At 55.1% G+C, this 15,746-nt stretch overlaps 7 protein-coding genes across 7 annotated transcripts; 2 read left to right on the top strand and 5 right to left on the bottom strand.

The window, feature by feature from the left end:
* Positions 1–119: 119 nt before the first annotated feature.
* On the bottom strand, positions 120–1,163 carry ColSpa_12467 (uncharacterized protein; the record flags this gene model as incomplete). Its single annotated transcript, XM_049278679.1, has 3 exons — positions 120–479; positions 554–730; positions 798–1,163. The coding sequence occupies 3 exons, from the start codon at positions 1,161–1,163 to the stop codon at positions 120–122; spliced, it is 903 nt and encodes a 300-aa protein (XP_049134636.1).
* Positions 1,164–1,937: 774 nt separating this feature from the next.
* Positions 1,938–3,910, bottom strand: ColSpa_12468 (heterokaryon incompatibility protein 6, OR allele; the record flags this gene model as incomplete). Its single annotated transcript, XM_049278680.1, is given in 2 exon segments — positions 1,938–2,311; positions 2,329–3,910. 2 exon segments carry the CDS (start codon positions 3,908–3,910, stop codon positions 1,938–1,940), a joined length of 1,956 nt encoding a protein of 651 aa, XP_049134637.1.
* Positions 3,911–4,549: 639 nt separating this feature from the next.
* Positions 4,550–5,417, bottom strand: ColSpa_12469 (anaphase-promoting complex subunit 10; the record flags this gene model as incomplete). The annotated part of the gene is made up of 3 exons (XM_049278681.1): positions 4,550–4,657; positions 4,713–5,085; positions 5,137–5,417. 3 exons carry the CDS (start codon positions 5,415–5,417, stop codon positions 4,550–4,552), a joined length of 762 nt encoding a protein of 253 aa, XP_049134638.1.
* A 1,958-nt stretch (positions 5,418–7,375) lies between these two features.
* Positions 7,376–7,696, top strand: ColSpa_12470 (uncharacterized protein; the record flags this gene model as incomplete). Its single annotated transcript, XM_049278682.1, has 2 exons — positions 7,376–7,456; positions 7,490–7,696. 2 exons carry the CDS (start codon positions 7,376–7,378, stop codon positions 7,694–7,696), a joined length of 288 nt encoding a protein of 95 aa, XP_049134639.1.
* A 754-nt stretch (positions 7,697–8,450) lies between these two features.
* On the bottom strand, positions 8,451–10,521 carry ColSpa_12471 (nucleolar protein 58; the record flags this gene model as incomplete). Its single annotated transcript, XM_049278683.1, has 3 exons — positions 8,451–10,194; positions 10,332–10,421; positions 10,487–10,521. The coding sequence occupies 3 exons, from the start codon at positions 10,519–10,521 to the stop codon at positions 8,451–8,453; spliced, it is 1,869 nt and encodes a 622-aa protein (XP_049134640.1).
* Positions 10,522–12,494: 1,973 nt separating this feature from the next.
* Positions 12,495–13,519, bottom strand: ColSpa_12472 (37S ribosomal protein S28, mitochondrial; the record flags this gene model as incomplete). Its single annotated transcript, XM_049278684.1, has 2 exons — positions 12,495–13,411; positions 13,474–13,519. The coding sequence occupies 2 exons, from the start codon at positions 13,517–13,519 to the stop codon at positions 12,495–12,497; spliced, it is 963 nt and encodes a 320-aa protein (XP_049134641.1).
* A 408-nt stretch (positions 13,520–13,927) lies between these two features.
* On the top strand, positions 13,928–14,994 carry ColSpa_12473 (40S ribosomal protein S0; the record flags this gene model as incomplete). The annotated part of the gene is made up of 3 exons (XM_049278685.1): positions 13,928–14,097; positions 14,191–14,639; positions 14,729–14,994. 3 exons carry the CDS (start codon positions 13,928–13,930, stop codon positions 14,992–14,994), a joined length of 885 nt encoding a protein of 294 aa, XP_049134642.1.
* Positions 14,995–15,746: the final 752 nt, after the last annotated feature.

Here is a 15,746-nt window from a genome sequence, read left to right on the forward strand (position 1 = left end):
TATTGTTGACAAAGGCCACAATTTCAGGACTTGAGTACCTCCCGTTCCCTGTCTTCCTTCCACCAGCTTTTCGTCCTCAACCACGCCGTGACAACGTTCTGCGGTTCCTCATCAAACTCTCAACCCGAAATCAACTCTCTCACAACCTCTTCCAGAGTATCTGTCCCCCTCCACACCCTGAGCCCTTCATACATATCCGCCTCTATGATACCACCCGGCAGATAGCTCCTCGTCATCTCCACAAACATGCCCGCCATTGGCTCTCTGAAGACTTGGGCGAAAAATCCCTCCAATTGCTCGTCTTCCACTACCCTTAACTCGACCTCTTTCTGGAGGACCGCCTCAATAGCTCTCTGCACATCCCGCGCTGAGTACGGCCGCGGGCCCAGTAAGTCAAAGACACGAGGGTTACGCCGCAGCGGCGACCCCGCCGCGAGGACTTGCGCCGCGCACGTCCGGCCAATGTCGTTCACTGACACCTTTGATGTCATGCAAATCAGCAATCATTCACTCGTTATATTGTCAGTCGGGGCAACCGCCCCTCAAAACTTACCATGGGCATGTGAAAGTCTTCAGGGCACAGCACGGAGTAAATGAAGGGCGGCTCGGCATTGAGTGTCTCAAGCGCGGTCGCCCAGTTCTCCATGAAAAAGGCGCACCGGACGAAGACCACTTCGGGGGCGGCGCCGGTGAGAGCCTGCTCGGCCTCATAGTTGGTCTTGATCTCGCCCTATGTTTCGTGTTACTCGGCCAAACCCCCAAGAGCTGTTCGTCTGAACGACATGGACCAGACTTACCGTGCCATATTCCAAGTGAGCCCCCACGCTAGACACATACACCAACCTCCTCACCGAGTCCCCCGCCCTGCCAATGGCGTACTTGATATTCGCGGCCATGTCCCGTGCCCTCGCTATCGGTTTGGCCTGGGAGAACAGCGGTGGGGTGATGGTCACGACAGCGTCTGCGCCGGCAAATTTGAGGGTCCCGACATTGGCGACGTCGCCCTTGATGGCCGTGAACCACGGGTGGGTTCGGAACTCGGCAGGCACCCTTCCCAAGTCTCTGTAGACACCCGTCACAGATGGACAAGATGTATCATTGAGAAGGGCTCGAATTGTGGCCTGCCCAGTCTTGGGTGACGCCGGGACGACAAAAATATGCATCTCGAGTAGGTGGCAGTGGTGCTCTTCTAGTTTATTGAGTCATGAATCACAATCGCAGGAGCTCGGCAGCCAGGAGTTTCTGAAAAGATATATATAATAGAGACTGTCTGCTACATGACATCATACGGGAAACATGTAGATTCGATTCTATCGGTCGCTCGCATTCTGCGCCTCGCATTCGCGGCCGTTTCACTCCTAAAGCTCCCAAAGCTTCGTATCGCGGTTCCTAAGATTACTCCTACGGTCTTTTCAAATCAGCTGAGCCCAAAAGCTTGAGTCTGTTGACGGATCAGAGTCTCCGTGATGCGGAGAGAGCTAGGCATGAGCTAGGTTATTTAGTTTACGTGACCTTCCACGTTCGCTTCTGCTTTCGGTCAATCAAGGGTGCCGTCCCATACTTTAGACCTTGTCAGAAACAAGGTTTGGACGGCAGCGGAGAAGCTCCGACTGGACTACCCCGATTCTAGAAATCACCTTCGGCCTTTGCTGGCACCAGGTCCAGGGAGCTTAAAGAGGCGTTAGCTCAAACGCCTATAGTAGCCAGGCCTCGGCCCGGCCCACCTTGATGAGATGTTCTTACTGTAGAATGCGCCTTCAAAGTTACCCCGCGATAGGAAGAGGGAAGACAATGGCTGCCCCGCGGCCTTTGAGGTGAGCCCTACGGCCTTTGAGGTGAAACGGTTGTCTTCGCAACAGCGACTTAATGGAACTCAAAGGTCACCCGCGGAGGACCGCCACGGTTGAACCTCACCTTCTCGGTTACCTGCCCCCACATCAACTCATCGTCAACCAGATAACAGCTTCCGACCAGGAGTCGATGATTTCCCCGCGGCCGTGCGACGAACGGCATGCGCCCCCGAAGAGGACGACAACCTCATCGCCCGGCTGCATCATCTTGGGTCCAATGCCCACACGTCCATTGCGAGTCACGAATGCCCGGCGATTGTTCGAATATGTTCGTGCCCCGGCACCAAAGATCTGCAACTTCTCCTCCCGCCCTGCATGTCCGAACTCGTCCGCCGTCAGCGGGAGACCAAACTCGGCTATTTGCGTAAGGAACGTCTCCGCAAGGTCTAGAACCTCCTGATCTAACTCCTTGAGTGGCTTCCGCGTGCGGTCGTCGAAGAGTGGGTTGAGCCCCCATGTTTCTGGGTAAGAAGATGACTGTATCCAATGATCAGTCCGAGGACGCTGGCCAAAACGGCCTTGCAGAATGCTACGTCAAGCAGGCTGCCGTCTCGATATTTCCACCCGCTTCTGGGCGCAATGGGCACATCGAAGAGCTGCTCCCAGGCATCCACGATAGCCGATGCCGTCGCCCGCGACCCCCACCCAAACTCGAACGTCTCGCTGGTCTTCTGCACCAGATCTACGTGATACCCATCCAGGGACAGAACCTTTGGCCATACGGGATCGTCGCGGACCGGAATATCATGTAGCTCAGCAAAGTACCGGAAGTGCCCATCACAGAAGCCGGCGAGATACGCCCCCTTGAATACGAAGCAGGTCCTCCGGTCGAACCACTTCGGCACCCACGACGGGTACTCCCCAAGACCTGGATCTTCGTTATGCTGTACATGGTCGAGGACGTCCAAGATCCTCGGCTGCTTTCGCATGAGAAACCGCGTCAGGTCGCAGTAGACCAGCACCGTCTCCCTTTTATAATCCGGCCGCAGGGCCCTTGGTCGGCCAAAGTTCAGATCCGGCGCGAGCCCGTTAACGAAGTTGTTGACCCGCGTGAGGCCCCGACGGATCAGTCGGATGCGCCAGCTGTCATTGTTGTCAAAGACCTGCGTCAGCGCCAGCACGGGGTTCAGCCCCTCGTCGCAGATGCCCAGGAGAGAAAACACCTTGTCGCGCTCGTCGGTCGCCTGCAGCGTCCGCGTCAGTTCGAGCAGGCCGAGGAACGAGCCAATTGAGCCCTCAACTTCGGGACGGCTCTGGTCCGTGTTCGGCTGACGACGCATCAGGATCAGGTTCCACAGCTCGTAGGGCCGGTGGATCGAGATCTCCCCTTTCCAGCGGGCAAGGATGACTAGTGACGCGATGAGGTCGAAGAAGGACATCTCCAGATCCTCAATCTTGGCGATCGCCCAGGTCGATGCTACGACTTCCTGTACACACCAACATCGACTGAAGTACTGCCGTTCAAACACCTCGTCCAGATGGACCATGCAGGTCTCGGGTAACTCGTCAACCATGCTGCTCATCAGTTCCTGGACCGCATTGGGATCAAGTTGCTCGGTGTTCGGACCGGGATGAGTGTATTCTCTGATCCTCGCAAGCCTCTCCGCAGCCATGAATGCCTCTTGAGTCCCAGCGGTTTTGAGACCTAACCAGACAATCACGCGAGCGGCGTGTTTATAAACCAGTCTCATGTACTGGACCTGGCGAGAGCGCTCGTCCAAGTCCGACTGGTCAATGCAAAGAGCGTCGATCCATAGCCGGCGCACCTGCGTCGGCAAGCGCAGGGAGCGGAGTGCGTCCTCTAGGTTTGGCTTGATGGGCAAAGGGTGGCCCTGTAGCCATATGTAATCCCTCGGCTTGTCAGTGGGTTTCCCCCAGGTATAAGACAACGCCTCATAGGGAGGCGCATCTTCGATGTTGACAATCTGCAGTTGCGCCTCGAATGGGTCCTCACCCAAGCCTGGGTGCAGGAAGAGCAGGCGTGTAAACGGCGGTGTTCGACCCTGTTCTGCAATGGGAGGCAGGGGCTGATACCGGTAGGAGCTGTCTTGTCCGACCATGTCGACGTCTTCGGTGTCGCAAACGTCTCAATGAAGTCAGAGTTGGTTCATTCTCTCCAGTAGTAAAACAGGCGACCTTAGTGAACATGGCTGAATACCTCGAGATATCAGAATGGCATCACGTGTGACTCCTGGTGCAGAAATACCATTGTCAGAATGGGACATAATTCGCCCGGCCTTGCAGGGGGTACAACGGGTGGTGCCATTCAACTGGACGCCATACCTCAGCCGCTCGCGCTAGATGGTATATGCAGGATACCTTGAGGAGTCTTTGACCAGGCACCCCAACAAATTGCATAGGCACGAAGTGGTGTGAAAGATGTCCATAGCTATGCAGGGATAAGTTTGTTAATACAGAGGGCCACCATGTTGACCACACGAATACTGACGGCTCTTCTGGGATGTCCAGCTTTGGACTGTCACCGTGCCGCCTTGATCCTGGCTCTGGAGGAGCCCTTTCCGCATCCGATTCTGGGGTATCATTACAGTAAAAATAAGTTGCAGTAACCTATGCTGCCCATCGCACCCCGGTTCCTATCGCCAACGTCGTGAGCCCAGACCTTCAAACCACGATTGTGACTTCAAGCTAGCAAGTAGGGCTCTCAGCTCCAGATGCCGGCGCCGGGGCTCCTTGGTTCCTCATCGGATTTCAGGCTCCTTCATGAAATCGGGAACAATAAGGCCGGCTTCGAGCACAGAAAGGTCCCAAGGGTCGGCGGGCTCCTCATCCACCTCTTCATTCACAACCTGCTGAGCAGCCTTGTCAGTCGCACAGCTACAAATGAATAAAGACCATACTCACATGGTTCGCACTGTCCATGTCGACATTGGGGGCATCAGTGTCCGCCGCGTAGATTTTGATGGACCGCAGGTGGGTGTCCTTTCCGTTCTGATGGTTCTCCAGTATCTGCATCTGGAACACGTACGAGACCAGCGTGTTGCCGTCGGGGCCGCCGCCAGCGCCTGCAACCGGAACCTGCTGCCAGCCAGAGGGTTGCGACATCTCCATTGTCGCGAACTGAATGAGGTTGTTCTCACTGGTGCCGGACTTGAAGATGATCTTGGTGGGTGTATAGGACTCGTCCTCGTTGTAGTCCACGAAGAAGCGGATATCTCTGATACCGACCCGCTTGATGAAATAAACCGTCAGCTTATGAGGTTGGGGTCCATCGGATCTGTTGTCGGTCAGTAATCTGCTGCCAGTCCTGGGAGCTAGAATCACATACTGCCAGTATGTCTTCAGACTGTCGTTACGCAGCTGCTCAACGCCGTTGCCTTGCTTGTGGCTGCTGACAGTGAACTTTCCTAGATTGGAGATCTCCTTCAGCCCGGCGGCGAGAGGGTCGAACTCGGGCTCTTCGTGGTGGTCGTCGACGGGGTCCCCATTCTCGCCGTCCTCAACGCTAGTGTCGGTGCCGGATATTTCGCCGAGGTCGTCAAGGGGCATGCTGATGCCCTCCTCATCAGAATACTCTGGGATCGGCGCGTTTCGCAGATACTCCTCCATGTCGGCGCCGGCTCTCATGGCCTCCCAGTCGACGCGCTGTGGCGGAAAGGCTTCGCCGTCACTGGAAATATGGTCGTCTGGATGTGAGCTGCCTGGGGGTTGAAATGAGTCAGCGGTTTCGTTGACCACGAATTGAAACAATCAAGACCCCCATGGCCAGGCTCCCACTTGGGAGGTCGTCTGAAGTCTACGGCCGGGGCCGCATGAACCAGGCGGGTCAGCAGATGGCCCCGGTGCTCAATCAATCTCCTGCGCACATTCATTTGCTGACGAACTACCCCAAACCACACAAGCTCTTGCCGGCGGGCTCCTTCGGGAAGACGTATTGCGAGGGTGCACAATTTCGTGACAGAATGAGAGCAAACGAAGCCCTGGTCTTTGGGTTGCAATGACGGGCCAGAACTTCTCATCAAAACCGCGACCGGATTGAGACCCCTGCCGACAAGAGGCCACCCCTGTCTACTTCGTCCGTCGACCAAATAATACGCCTGCAAGCTCCGTCGCTTGTTTCTTTGGAGTGCAAATGAAGTGATTTAGATGAGAAGCTAGCAGCTACGGTCGGTGGGTGTAATTGCAGCTGCCGTGCCAAAGATTGGCTGCAGATGAGATGTTGGAAGGACCTTTGACGTAATCATAGATCTGGCTTTTCGGGGAATGAAAGACGTAACCCACCGTTTGGACCATGAGTCCTGGTAGCTCGGCGGTCATAGTAATCGTTCATCCACTGCTCTGAGTGATCGGCCTCGAGGTCGAGTCCGTCACGGCCGTTGCTGAGCTGTTCGGGCTCTGCAGGTCAGGCCGTGGGCGGCCGCCGTGGAAGTTCCCCCGCCGGTGGTCTTCCATTGCCAGCTCAAGGCTTGAGGTGCACGATTCTAATACCGAGGGCTGGACAAGGTGCGCGTTCGTGAGAAATGGGACGTGGTGATGCTCTGGCAGCGTTCATCGCCTCGAATCACGTGGGTCCACCGAGGCGCGTCACGTGTCTCGCTTGTCGGTGAGATGCAGCTCACCGAGACACCATCGTCAAGGTCATCAACCAATCTTGGGGGTTACGTGCTAGACAACTCCAAGCTAAAAGCCTGGAAAGACAACTAACTCTGAAAATAGACTAAAGTTCCATTGTGGCTTGTTTCTCGCATAGCACGCTAAACACTGGCCTCGACTGTCTTCCACCTATGCGACGCATTGCAACATACTTGCAAAACACATAAGCTATGTCTTGGAGGGTTCCGTAAGGGGTAACCCAACTACACTAACAACCTGTCCATAGCAGGGTTGCAAGCGATTGGTTGTGGTTGTCGAGGGGTTTCGACTTGCATTTCAGCTGAACACCTCTTTTGCTTTTTGCATGGTCCAGCCTTCACGTTACCCCGACTCCGTGTAAGCAATTTACTTGACAGCCTTCTCCAACGGCAAACCTCCTTCCATATTGGCACTAAGTTATTGGAAAAACTAATGCACCTAAAAGTCCAGTGTATCTTCACATTGTCTCGTGCAAGCGCCCGTCAAGTCAGCCTGTCGGGTTCTCTCATACAGACCGGAGGTTTTACTCGAATTAACGAGGACTGACAAAAAGTAACCAATGGCAGCATCCTCGAATCATTCCGGTAACACTGTTGAGGTTCTATATCGGTCTAGATGCTGACGCTTATAGTCTGATCCTCACCGCTACAGTGACAAGATTCATAGTCTAGGTGTCAACCGGTCAAGGCTGTAATCCCTCTTCTGGATGTTGCTAGTCATTCAGAGAGTTTTGGCCCGTGTGGCTTACATCGAAACTCATGATGCATCCTTTATCTTTGAAAGCTGTATGGATGGAGCCTTGTGGCATTGTCCAAATGATGGTTCCCAACTATAAAAGACGTTTACTTCCTTCGAAGCTGCAAAAACCCCTCGTCAAAGCCATCACACAACAAATCTCAGCACTCACCTTGTATCCGCACCAATCTACAATCACAATGAGAACTTCAGCTCTCGTCTCGGCCCTTTTCTTCTCCAGTGCCCTGGCGGCCATCGGCAGCTACTGCAAGGACAGCAAGGTCCGATTTACACCGCCGTCTACTTGTTCATAGCACCCCGTTCTCATTGACTTGACTCTACAGGGCAACTATGGCACTTGCCAGAAGGTCACCAAGTGCAAGTCTCTCAACGGCTACACCAAGACCAACCTCTGTCCCAATGACCCAGACGACGTAAAGTGCTGCTTCTATCCGGATTGCAACAGCAACGGCTTTTGTCAGAGGGACAGCATATCCTGCAGCGGCACTTACTCTACGTGAGCTCCTCCCTCAGCTCTGATGTAATACCAACAGGCATGCCGGCTAATACGACGTCTCTATTCCTGTAGTGGCGATTGCCCTGGACCCACTGGTTACCGCGTAAGTACACGCCATTATCTGTATGCCTTCTCGATGCTGACTTGAACCAGTGCTGCAACTTAAAGACTGGAAAGCCGCCCATCTGCAGCCGGGACGAGAAGACTCGTCGCTGCATTCCTCTTTGATCTTGAGTGAAGGAAACATTGTGCTTGTTGTTGAATCCAGGTGGTTGGAATCGGTAGCAGTACAAATGCTTTTAAGTCTGAATGTGCCGTCCGCACTGCATGTTGGGAACAAGGCGATATCTAGTGGTGTAATGTGTGGCCACTACATAGCCCTAGCATGTGAGATGGAGGAAAGTAAACGAAATAGCCTTGTGGCACATTGTCATTAACCAGCCGTACCAATACAAGAAGGCTCTGGCAATGAAGAGCACAAATCGAGCAAGACATACTAATTGATTCACAAGGAGACATGCCATGACTGATCAAGTAGACAAGTAGCAAAGTTCAACAAGCAATTACATTGCATTTTTTTCCTGCCAGTAAAAGAGAAACTATGCCCATCCAATGATCAGACCATATAAACCCCCCAGGTCCATCCCAAAACGCCGGCCAGAGAGATCAAGGTATCATACAGCGCATTGAACAATATGTTGATGCACATGAGGCCCAAGTGCCGTCTATGAATAAGAAACGCGACGCCGCTTGGCTCCCTAAGCACCGAGGGAGCTGCGCTTCTTCTTCAGCTTCTTCTCCTTCTTGGGCGTCTCGTCGTCCTCGTGCTTGCGCTTCTTCTTGCCGCTGTCGGCAGCCTTGACCGGCGTCTCGTCAGCCTCGTCCTCGCCCTTCTTGAGCTTCTTCAACTCCTTCTTGCTGAAGACAACGGGCGTGCCGTCCTCGCCAAGCTGGACATCGCCGCGCTCGAACTTGCGCTTGAACTTGGATACGCTGACACCGGCGGCCTCGGCAAGGCGCTCGTACTCCTTTTCGCTCAGCTTCGCGGGTGTGCCCTTGACGCTCTTGCTCTCCTTGACGGGAGTTTCGGCTGCCGCGATGGAGACACGCTTCTTGTCCTTCTTTTCCTTCTTCTTCTTGTCCTTTTTGCTCTTCTCCTCTTCGCTGGCATCGTTCATCTCCTCATCCTCCTCCTCATCGCTGTCAGCGTCCTTCATCTCCTCGTCGACGACCTGGATGAGCTTCTTAGACTTCTTCTCAGGCTTGCCGTTGGTCTCAGCATCCTCGACACCGTCGGCGTCCGCGTTGTACTTGCGGGACTCCTTCAGGTTGAAACCGCCAGGGGTGGTGAGCTGGCCGTCGGGGCCGACACCGACACCCTTGGGCAGAAGAGGCTTGCCCTCCAGCTTGCGGAGCAGGTTCTCGAGCTTGATGCGGCTGGTCAGGCCGAGAATGCTGCGCTCCTCCTCATCGTCCTGGTTCTCCATGTCGCCAAGGGCGTCAACACGCAGACCAAGGGCAGTCTTGGCAGCGAGGGAACGGGCGATCTTTCCCTTGTTCTTGCCAGTAGCCTGGCCGACGAGGGAAGAGTGGTAAATGATACCATACTTGGGTGTGTCGTGCTTGGTCTTGAGAGCACGGAAAAGAGCCTTCTCGGCACCGAAAATCTGGATGGTCGACGAGGGAGCCTTGGCCAAGCTGATCAGAGAACCAGCATGGGCGATAAGACGAGCACCGACGAGGTAGCCGACGAGGGCGGTCAAGTTGGGGGCAAGAGCGCGCATGCGAGTCTCCAAGTAGTTGGAGAGCGAAGCACGGTACTCGGAGTAGGTGATGACCTGCTGAGCCAACAACTGGATGTTCTCCAAATCTTCAGGGGTGATCTCAGTTCCCATGGAAATCTCTGCAGCGGTCTTGACGGGGGTCTCAAGCTCCTCGGGGAGGATGTCGGAGAGGTCGGCCTCGTTGAAGTCCTGACGCATGCCCACGGCAACGACAAGGCGGGCGTAGACCAGGTTATCGTTGAGGATCTTGGCAAGCTCGGGGAAGTGCCAGCCGTACCATTCCTTGGTGCGCATGGCGTAGACGTTGAGCTCCTTGTCGAGGTCATCCACCAGCTTGATCGCCTGAACAACCATCGCGTCGACCTTGTCGGCAGAGAACTTCAGCTTGTGGCGCGAGATGGAGTGGGACAGACCAAGGGCCATGCGGTCCATGGTCTCGGTGGTGAGGCCGGGAATGAGGGACGACAGGTTCTCGCGAACAGCACGGAACAGGTCCTGGGAAGCGGCCTCGGAGACAGCCTGAATGTTCAAGTCGGGAAGCTTGCCAATGGCAGTACCGAGCTTCAGGTCGGCAACGGCAATGGTGGCCTTCTTCTCATCCTTGATCTCCTTGAGCAGGTTGGCGAGCAATGGCGGGACGCGACCCTCCTTGAGACCGGCGGCTTCCTCGACGGCGACGGCGGAGCTATCGAACTTGACGAAGGACTTCAACTTGAGCCTGTGCAACGATTAGCTTTGTTTGTACTAACACGCAGCATTTTCCGCGATTCAGCCCGCAAAGTTGTAACGCGTGTGCGCTGCCTCGTGCGTCTCGCGGAAACCGACTGCCATTGACTTTTCGGGAACGCGACTTACATCTCGTTGATCTTCTCCGAAGAGGTAGGACCCGAAGTGAGCTCATCGCGCTTCAGAAGCTTCTTGTCGGCAGCCTTGAACAGACCGTAGCTATTTTTTGTGTTAGCTTCGAACAAGTTTCTGCCACTCTATTTTTCTTGCAAGTCAAAACGTACCCTGCCGGCGTTTCGGCGAGAACGAAGAGAGACATGTTGAATACTGTCAGAACCCTTCAAATCTAGCCTGTGGGTTCCCTCGGGTGAATTCCTCCGCTCGTGGGTGTAAATGTTGTTGTCGGCGGAGGCAGGTTTCCAGAGCGGATTGATGGTTTGGAAATATTTTTTTTCTGAACTAAGCTCCACCAATTTTTTTTCGATGCTGCAGACCTTTGGGCGGGCCCCCACACCCAATTGGCAAGTGGGATGGCTCGGAGCGCGTAAAATCAGTTTCGCCGATGGAAGAAAAAAACGGGAGGACAGGTGCACAGCCTCAGCGGGTCAATGCGTGGCTGTAGAGCGTAATGCTCGGGGGCGGACGTTGACTGGTCGGCTGGCTGAGACTGGGACCTGGCAGCTGGCGTGCAGCCATTTGACTTGCTTTGGCTAAGAGAGTGAGTCCTTAAGTCAACGACCAAAGCTGTCTCCGTCTGCGCCTCCACACGACCGGCGTCACCATCTCCAGCTCTCTCGAATCGAGCATCCACAATCCCGTCAAGATGGAGGGTCTTTTCTTCAACGTCAACAGCGGGTGAGTTCTGCCTCCGTGATGGCTGTCGTGCGCGCGGCTGGTGGCTGACATGGTGCAGCTACATCGAGGGCATTGTCCGTGGCTACAGGAATGGTCTTCTCACGAGCTCCAACTACAGCAACCTGACGCAGTGCGAGACCATCGATGGTTAGTTTTCATCGATATTTCAGCGTGATGCATGTCTGATTTGGTTCTAGATCTTAAGCTGCAACTCGGTCCTGCGTACGGCGACTTCCTCGGTAACCTCCCCCCAACCCCTCGACGTCAGCTCTCGCCGCGAAGACGACCGACAAGCTCGTCTCCGAGTTTCGCTATGTTCGAGCCAACGCCGTCGGTGCCCTTGCCCAGTTTATGGACTACCTCACCTACGGTTACATGATCGACAACGTCGCCCTGCTGATTACCGGTACCCTCCACGAACGAGACACCCGCGAGCTTCTCGAGAGATGCCACCCCCTCGGCTGGTTCGAGACCATGCCCGTTCTCTGCGTCGCGACCAACATTGAGGAACTGTACAATAGTGTTCTTATCGAGACGCCCCTTGCCGCTTATTTCAAGGGCAGTCTTAGCCACCAGGACCTTGACGAGCTGAACATTGAGATCGTCCGAAACACTTTATACAAGAACTACTTGGAGGACTTCCACAAGTTTGTTAACACCCACCCCGATATGGCTGGCTCGCCGACTGCCGACATCATGTCGGAGATTCTGGAGTTCGAGGCCGACCGCCGTGCGATCAACATCACGCTCAACTCATTCGGCACCGAGCTGAACAAGAATGACCGCAAGAAGCTCTACCCCAACTTCGGCAAGCTGTACCCCGAGGGAACCCTGATGCTTTCCAGGGCTGATGACTTCGAGGGTGTCCGTCTCGCGGTTGACGGTGTGGCGGACTACAAGAGCTTCTTTGAGGCTGCTGGCCTCGGTGGCGGCCCTTCGGGACCCGGCAACTTGGGTGGTGGCTCGAGCTCCGATGGCAGAAGCCTGGAGGACATGTTTTACCAGAAGGAGATGGAGATCTCCAAGAACGCTTTCACCCAACAGTTCACCTTTGCCATTGTGTACGCCTGGGTGAGGCTCCGCGAGCAGGTAAGAGATCATGATAGTCGAATGGGAAATAAGACCAAGCTAACAAAGTATTAGGAAATCCGCAACATCACTTGGATTGCTGAATGCATAGCCCAAAACCAGAAGGACCGGATTGGCAACTACATCAGTGTGTTCTGAGTTTAATGTTTAGCAGTCCTGTTATCGTACTTTTGTAGAATACCAGTTTCATCGTTTAATGGCAGGTCACAACGGCGCAAGGAGGTTGCTCAGGTTCATGACGTGGAGATCAGCATCTTTACCGATCGCTATAGTGTACATAGAGGACAATTACAAGTCTGAATTTTACACATGGTTTCGCCTCCGCCCTTCACCTTTTCGCCCATTCACCTAGAAGCTGATCTGCTCCTGGTACGTTGCCGGAGACAGACCCAGCTTCTCCAGCAGGTGCGTCCACCGCTCGCTTCCTCTCTCCTTCTTCTCCATGTACTTGAGCAGCTTCTGCCTCCTGTGGCAGAGCACTCTCAGGTTCCTCTTGTTGTGCTTGTCCTTGTAGCCGCGGTTCTGCGAGAGCTCCTGCGCCAGCTTTCTGATCTTGGCGGTCAGGATCGCGATCTGCACCTCCGAGCTACCCGTGTCTGGGCCAGCTCTCTCGGGCGCCGGCGGGGCGTTAGGGTCCGCAAGGGCGGACTTGGGCTTCTGTCGTAGGACCTCGTCGGTGTTGTGGCGGCCGAACTCATCGACACATCTCTTGATGTTGGTGTGTAGAAGAATCTTGGAGTTGGCATTGTCCATCGACAGGATGCGGTTGAGAGCCTCGACCGCCTTGGCGTGATTCGTCTCATGCTTCTTGTCGGCCAGCTCCTCCGCCGCAGGGTCTGCATAGTCCCGAACGTCGCTCTTGACGGGCTTCGTCAGGACATAGGCCTTCTGTATCACGTGCTCGAGCTCATCCTTGGTGACGAGGTGGTTGAGAAGACCCGGGGATGTAGGGAGCGGGCGGGGCTCAGAGATGATGTTGCCGTTGTCATCCTTGACGAGCTTCGTCGTCGGTGCCTGGCCGGCCGAGTCGAACGATTCGACAAAGGGAGTCGGGATGCCGTGGACTGGGTCGCCCCATTTCGCGTCCTTTTCCGCCTGAATCTCGCTCTGCCTCTTCTCGTTCGCGGCCTTGCGTTGCTGCGCCTGCTGATACCGGTACGGGTCCTGCTTCGCCTTGCGCTTCTTCTCGCGCTGGGAGATGTTGGCGGTTTGAATGACGGGGAGGAAGCTCGGGGTTGCTGGCCTCACGGCCGGGCGTAGGCACACTATGACGATCAATTAGCCATTCAATTGGTTTCTACATGTGTTGAGGCGAAGCTGAGCTCACAGCTAGCAGTGCCTAGCCGTTGCAGGCTCTGTAATCTGGGAGGCATGGCGGCGACAGTTCCCGTTCAACACGATCGTCGGCGTAAAGATTCGCCCTATTTTTTTCTCCAGACTCCCGAACCAAAGGCCCAGTCTTCCGCATAGCTTAGGTAAGGCGAAGTGGTCTTTTCGACTTACCTCAGCAGGTCTGGACCCATTGCTCGATGCAGGTTAGCCTGCACGTCACGTGCATTGAACGGAACTCCAAGAGCTACGTACCGATCAAAGCCCCGCTAAAGGCCTTAGCGCGATGAGGGCAAGCAGTCGCACAGTCGCACCTGCCGCACCAAGCAATTTTGTCAATTTTTTGTCGCGATCTCGAAACTTTACGATTTCGCAGTCTTCCCTTTCTTCCCCTCCGCACCACCACCGTCCGACACCGTCTCCCCGTGGAAGAAAGACCGAAACCGCCCAAGATGGCTCCCGCTAACCTGCCCTCGATCTTCAATGCCACTTCCCAGGACATTGAGATGCTCCTTGCAGCTCAAGCCCACCTGGGAAGCAAGAACCTCCAGGTTCACATGGAGCCTTACCTCTGGAAGACCCGTGCCGACGGTGTCAACGTGATCAACGTTGGCAAGACCTGGTAAGAGAACATTTGCGCGCTCAAGCTACTCCGGGAGTAGAGGGAGCGTGAGGGAGAAATTGGCGCGCAATTGCTGACCTTCGCGCTCTTCAGGGAGAAGATTGTCCTGGCCGCCCGCATCATCGCCGCCGTTGACAACCCGGCCGACATTTGCGTTATCTCTGCCCGTCCCTACGGCCAGCGCGCTGTCCTCAAGTTCGCCGCCCACACTGGCGCCGTTGCCATTGCCGGTCGCTTCACCCCCGGTTCCTTCACCAACTACATCACCCGCTCTTTCAAGGAGCCCCGCCTGATTATCGTCACCGACCCCCGTACCGATGCCCAGGCCATCAAGGAGGCTTCCTACGTCAACATCCCCGTCATCGCTCTTTGCGACACCGACTCCCCCACCGAGTACGTCGACGTTGCCATCCCCACCAACAACAAGGGTCGTCACTCCATCGGTCTTGTCTGGTGGATGCTCGCCCGTGAGGTCCTCCGCCTTCGCGGCACCATCTACAACCGCGAGACCCCCTGGGACACCATGGTCGATCTGTACTTCTGTATGTTTTTCCCCCGCTCCCCGAGGTGTAGGATAGTGAAAGAAGAACATGGAAGAGAAACACGAGACTAACCGCATGCACGCGAACAGACCGCGACCCTGAGGCCGAGGCCGAGGAGAAGGTCGAGGAGGAGAAGCTCCCCGGTGTTGAGGAGGAGGGTGTTGCCGCCATCGAGTCTGGCTTCCCCGCCACTGGTGACTGGGACGCCCAGGCTCCTGGCTTCACTGGTGCCCAGACCGGCACCAACTGGGACGGTGCTGGTGACGAGTGGGCTGCCGCTGGCGCCGCTCCCACCGGTGACTGGGCCGCTGCTGGCGAGGCTGCTGCCGCTGCCCCCAAGGAGTCTCAGTGGTAGATTTCCCGCGATTCATCAGGTGTCGGCATGAACGAAGGATATCCCCCATACGAACGCTAAAAAGAAGGTCATCGGTCATCGAAACACGGTGGACCTATTCCACAAAATCGGCGGAACAGCATCACAAAAGGTCATGGAATGGTAGATATGATCGTCGCTGGTAGCAAAAATCTTCGGGCAAAACGGGTTCAACTTGGCTTGCACTAATGAGGGAAAGATACTCGAACCAAAAGAAAGTGTGAAATAGTCGGCAGAACCACCACATTTCGCGGATTGTTGTGCATGTCTTTTGGGGAGAGGGAAAGCCCTGTGTGGCCAAGAGGGGTGGACTTGATCGTTATCCCGCCCGGTTCTTGTTCCGTTGACGAAGGCTCCTGGTCGAAAAAAATCATCAAATGTTTTGGGGACTGGGTCAGGGTTGCAGGACTTGCTTTGCAATACCAAACCCCGTCGTTGGTCTCTCATCTTCTCTCCCCTTGTCCAAGTACAGTGATTCGACGTTGTCAGCTCCTTCATCCAAGTGATATGTGTTGTCGAGAAGCCTCCCATTAGGAACCATCTTTCGGTGTACAAATGCTTTCCATCTCGCAAGTTGCATTGTAATTCGCCTTGTTCATAATAGGCTTATGTCATCCCCATTGGTTCCCAACAGCTCCCGACATACGTGCTTACGCCGTGAAACCGGGACACCGAAGTGCAGCTGATGACACTAGAAGTCTAACAACGGTATAGGCCACCGCCATGTTGCACCA

The sequence above is a fragment of the Colletotrichum spaethianum genome (genome assembly GCF_022836535.1).
Source record: "Colletotrichum spaethianum MAFF 239500 DNA, contig64, whole genome shotgun sequence".
NCBI classification, from domain to species: domain Eukaryota; kingdom Fungi; phylum Ascomycota; class Sordariomycetes; order Glomerellales; family Glomerellaceae; genus Colletotrichum; species Colletotrichum spaethianum.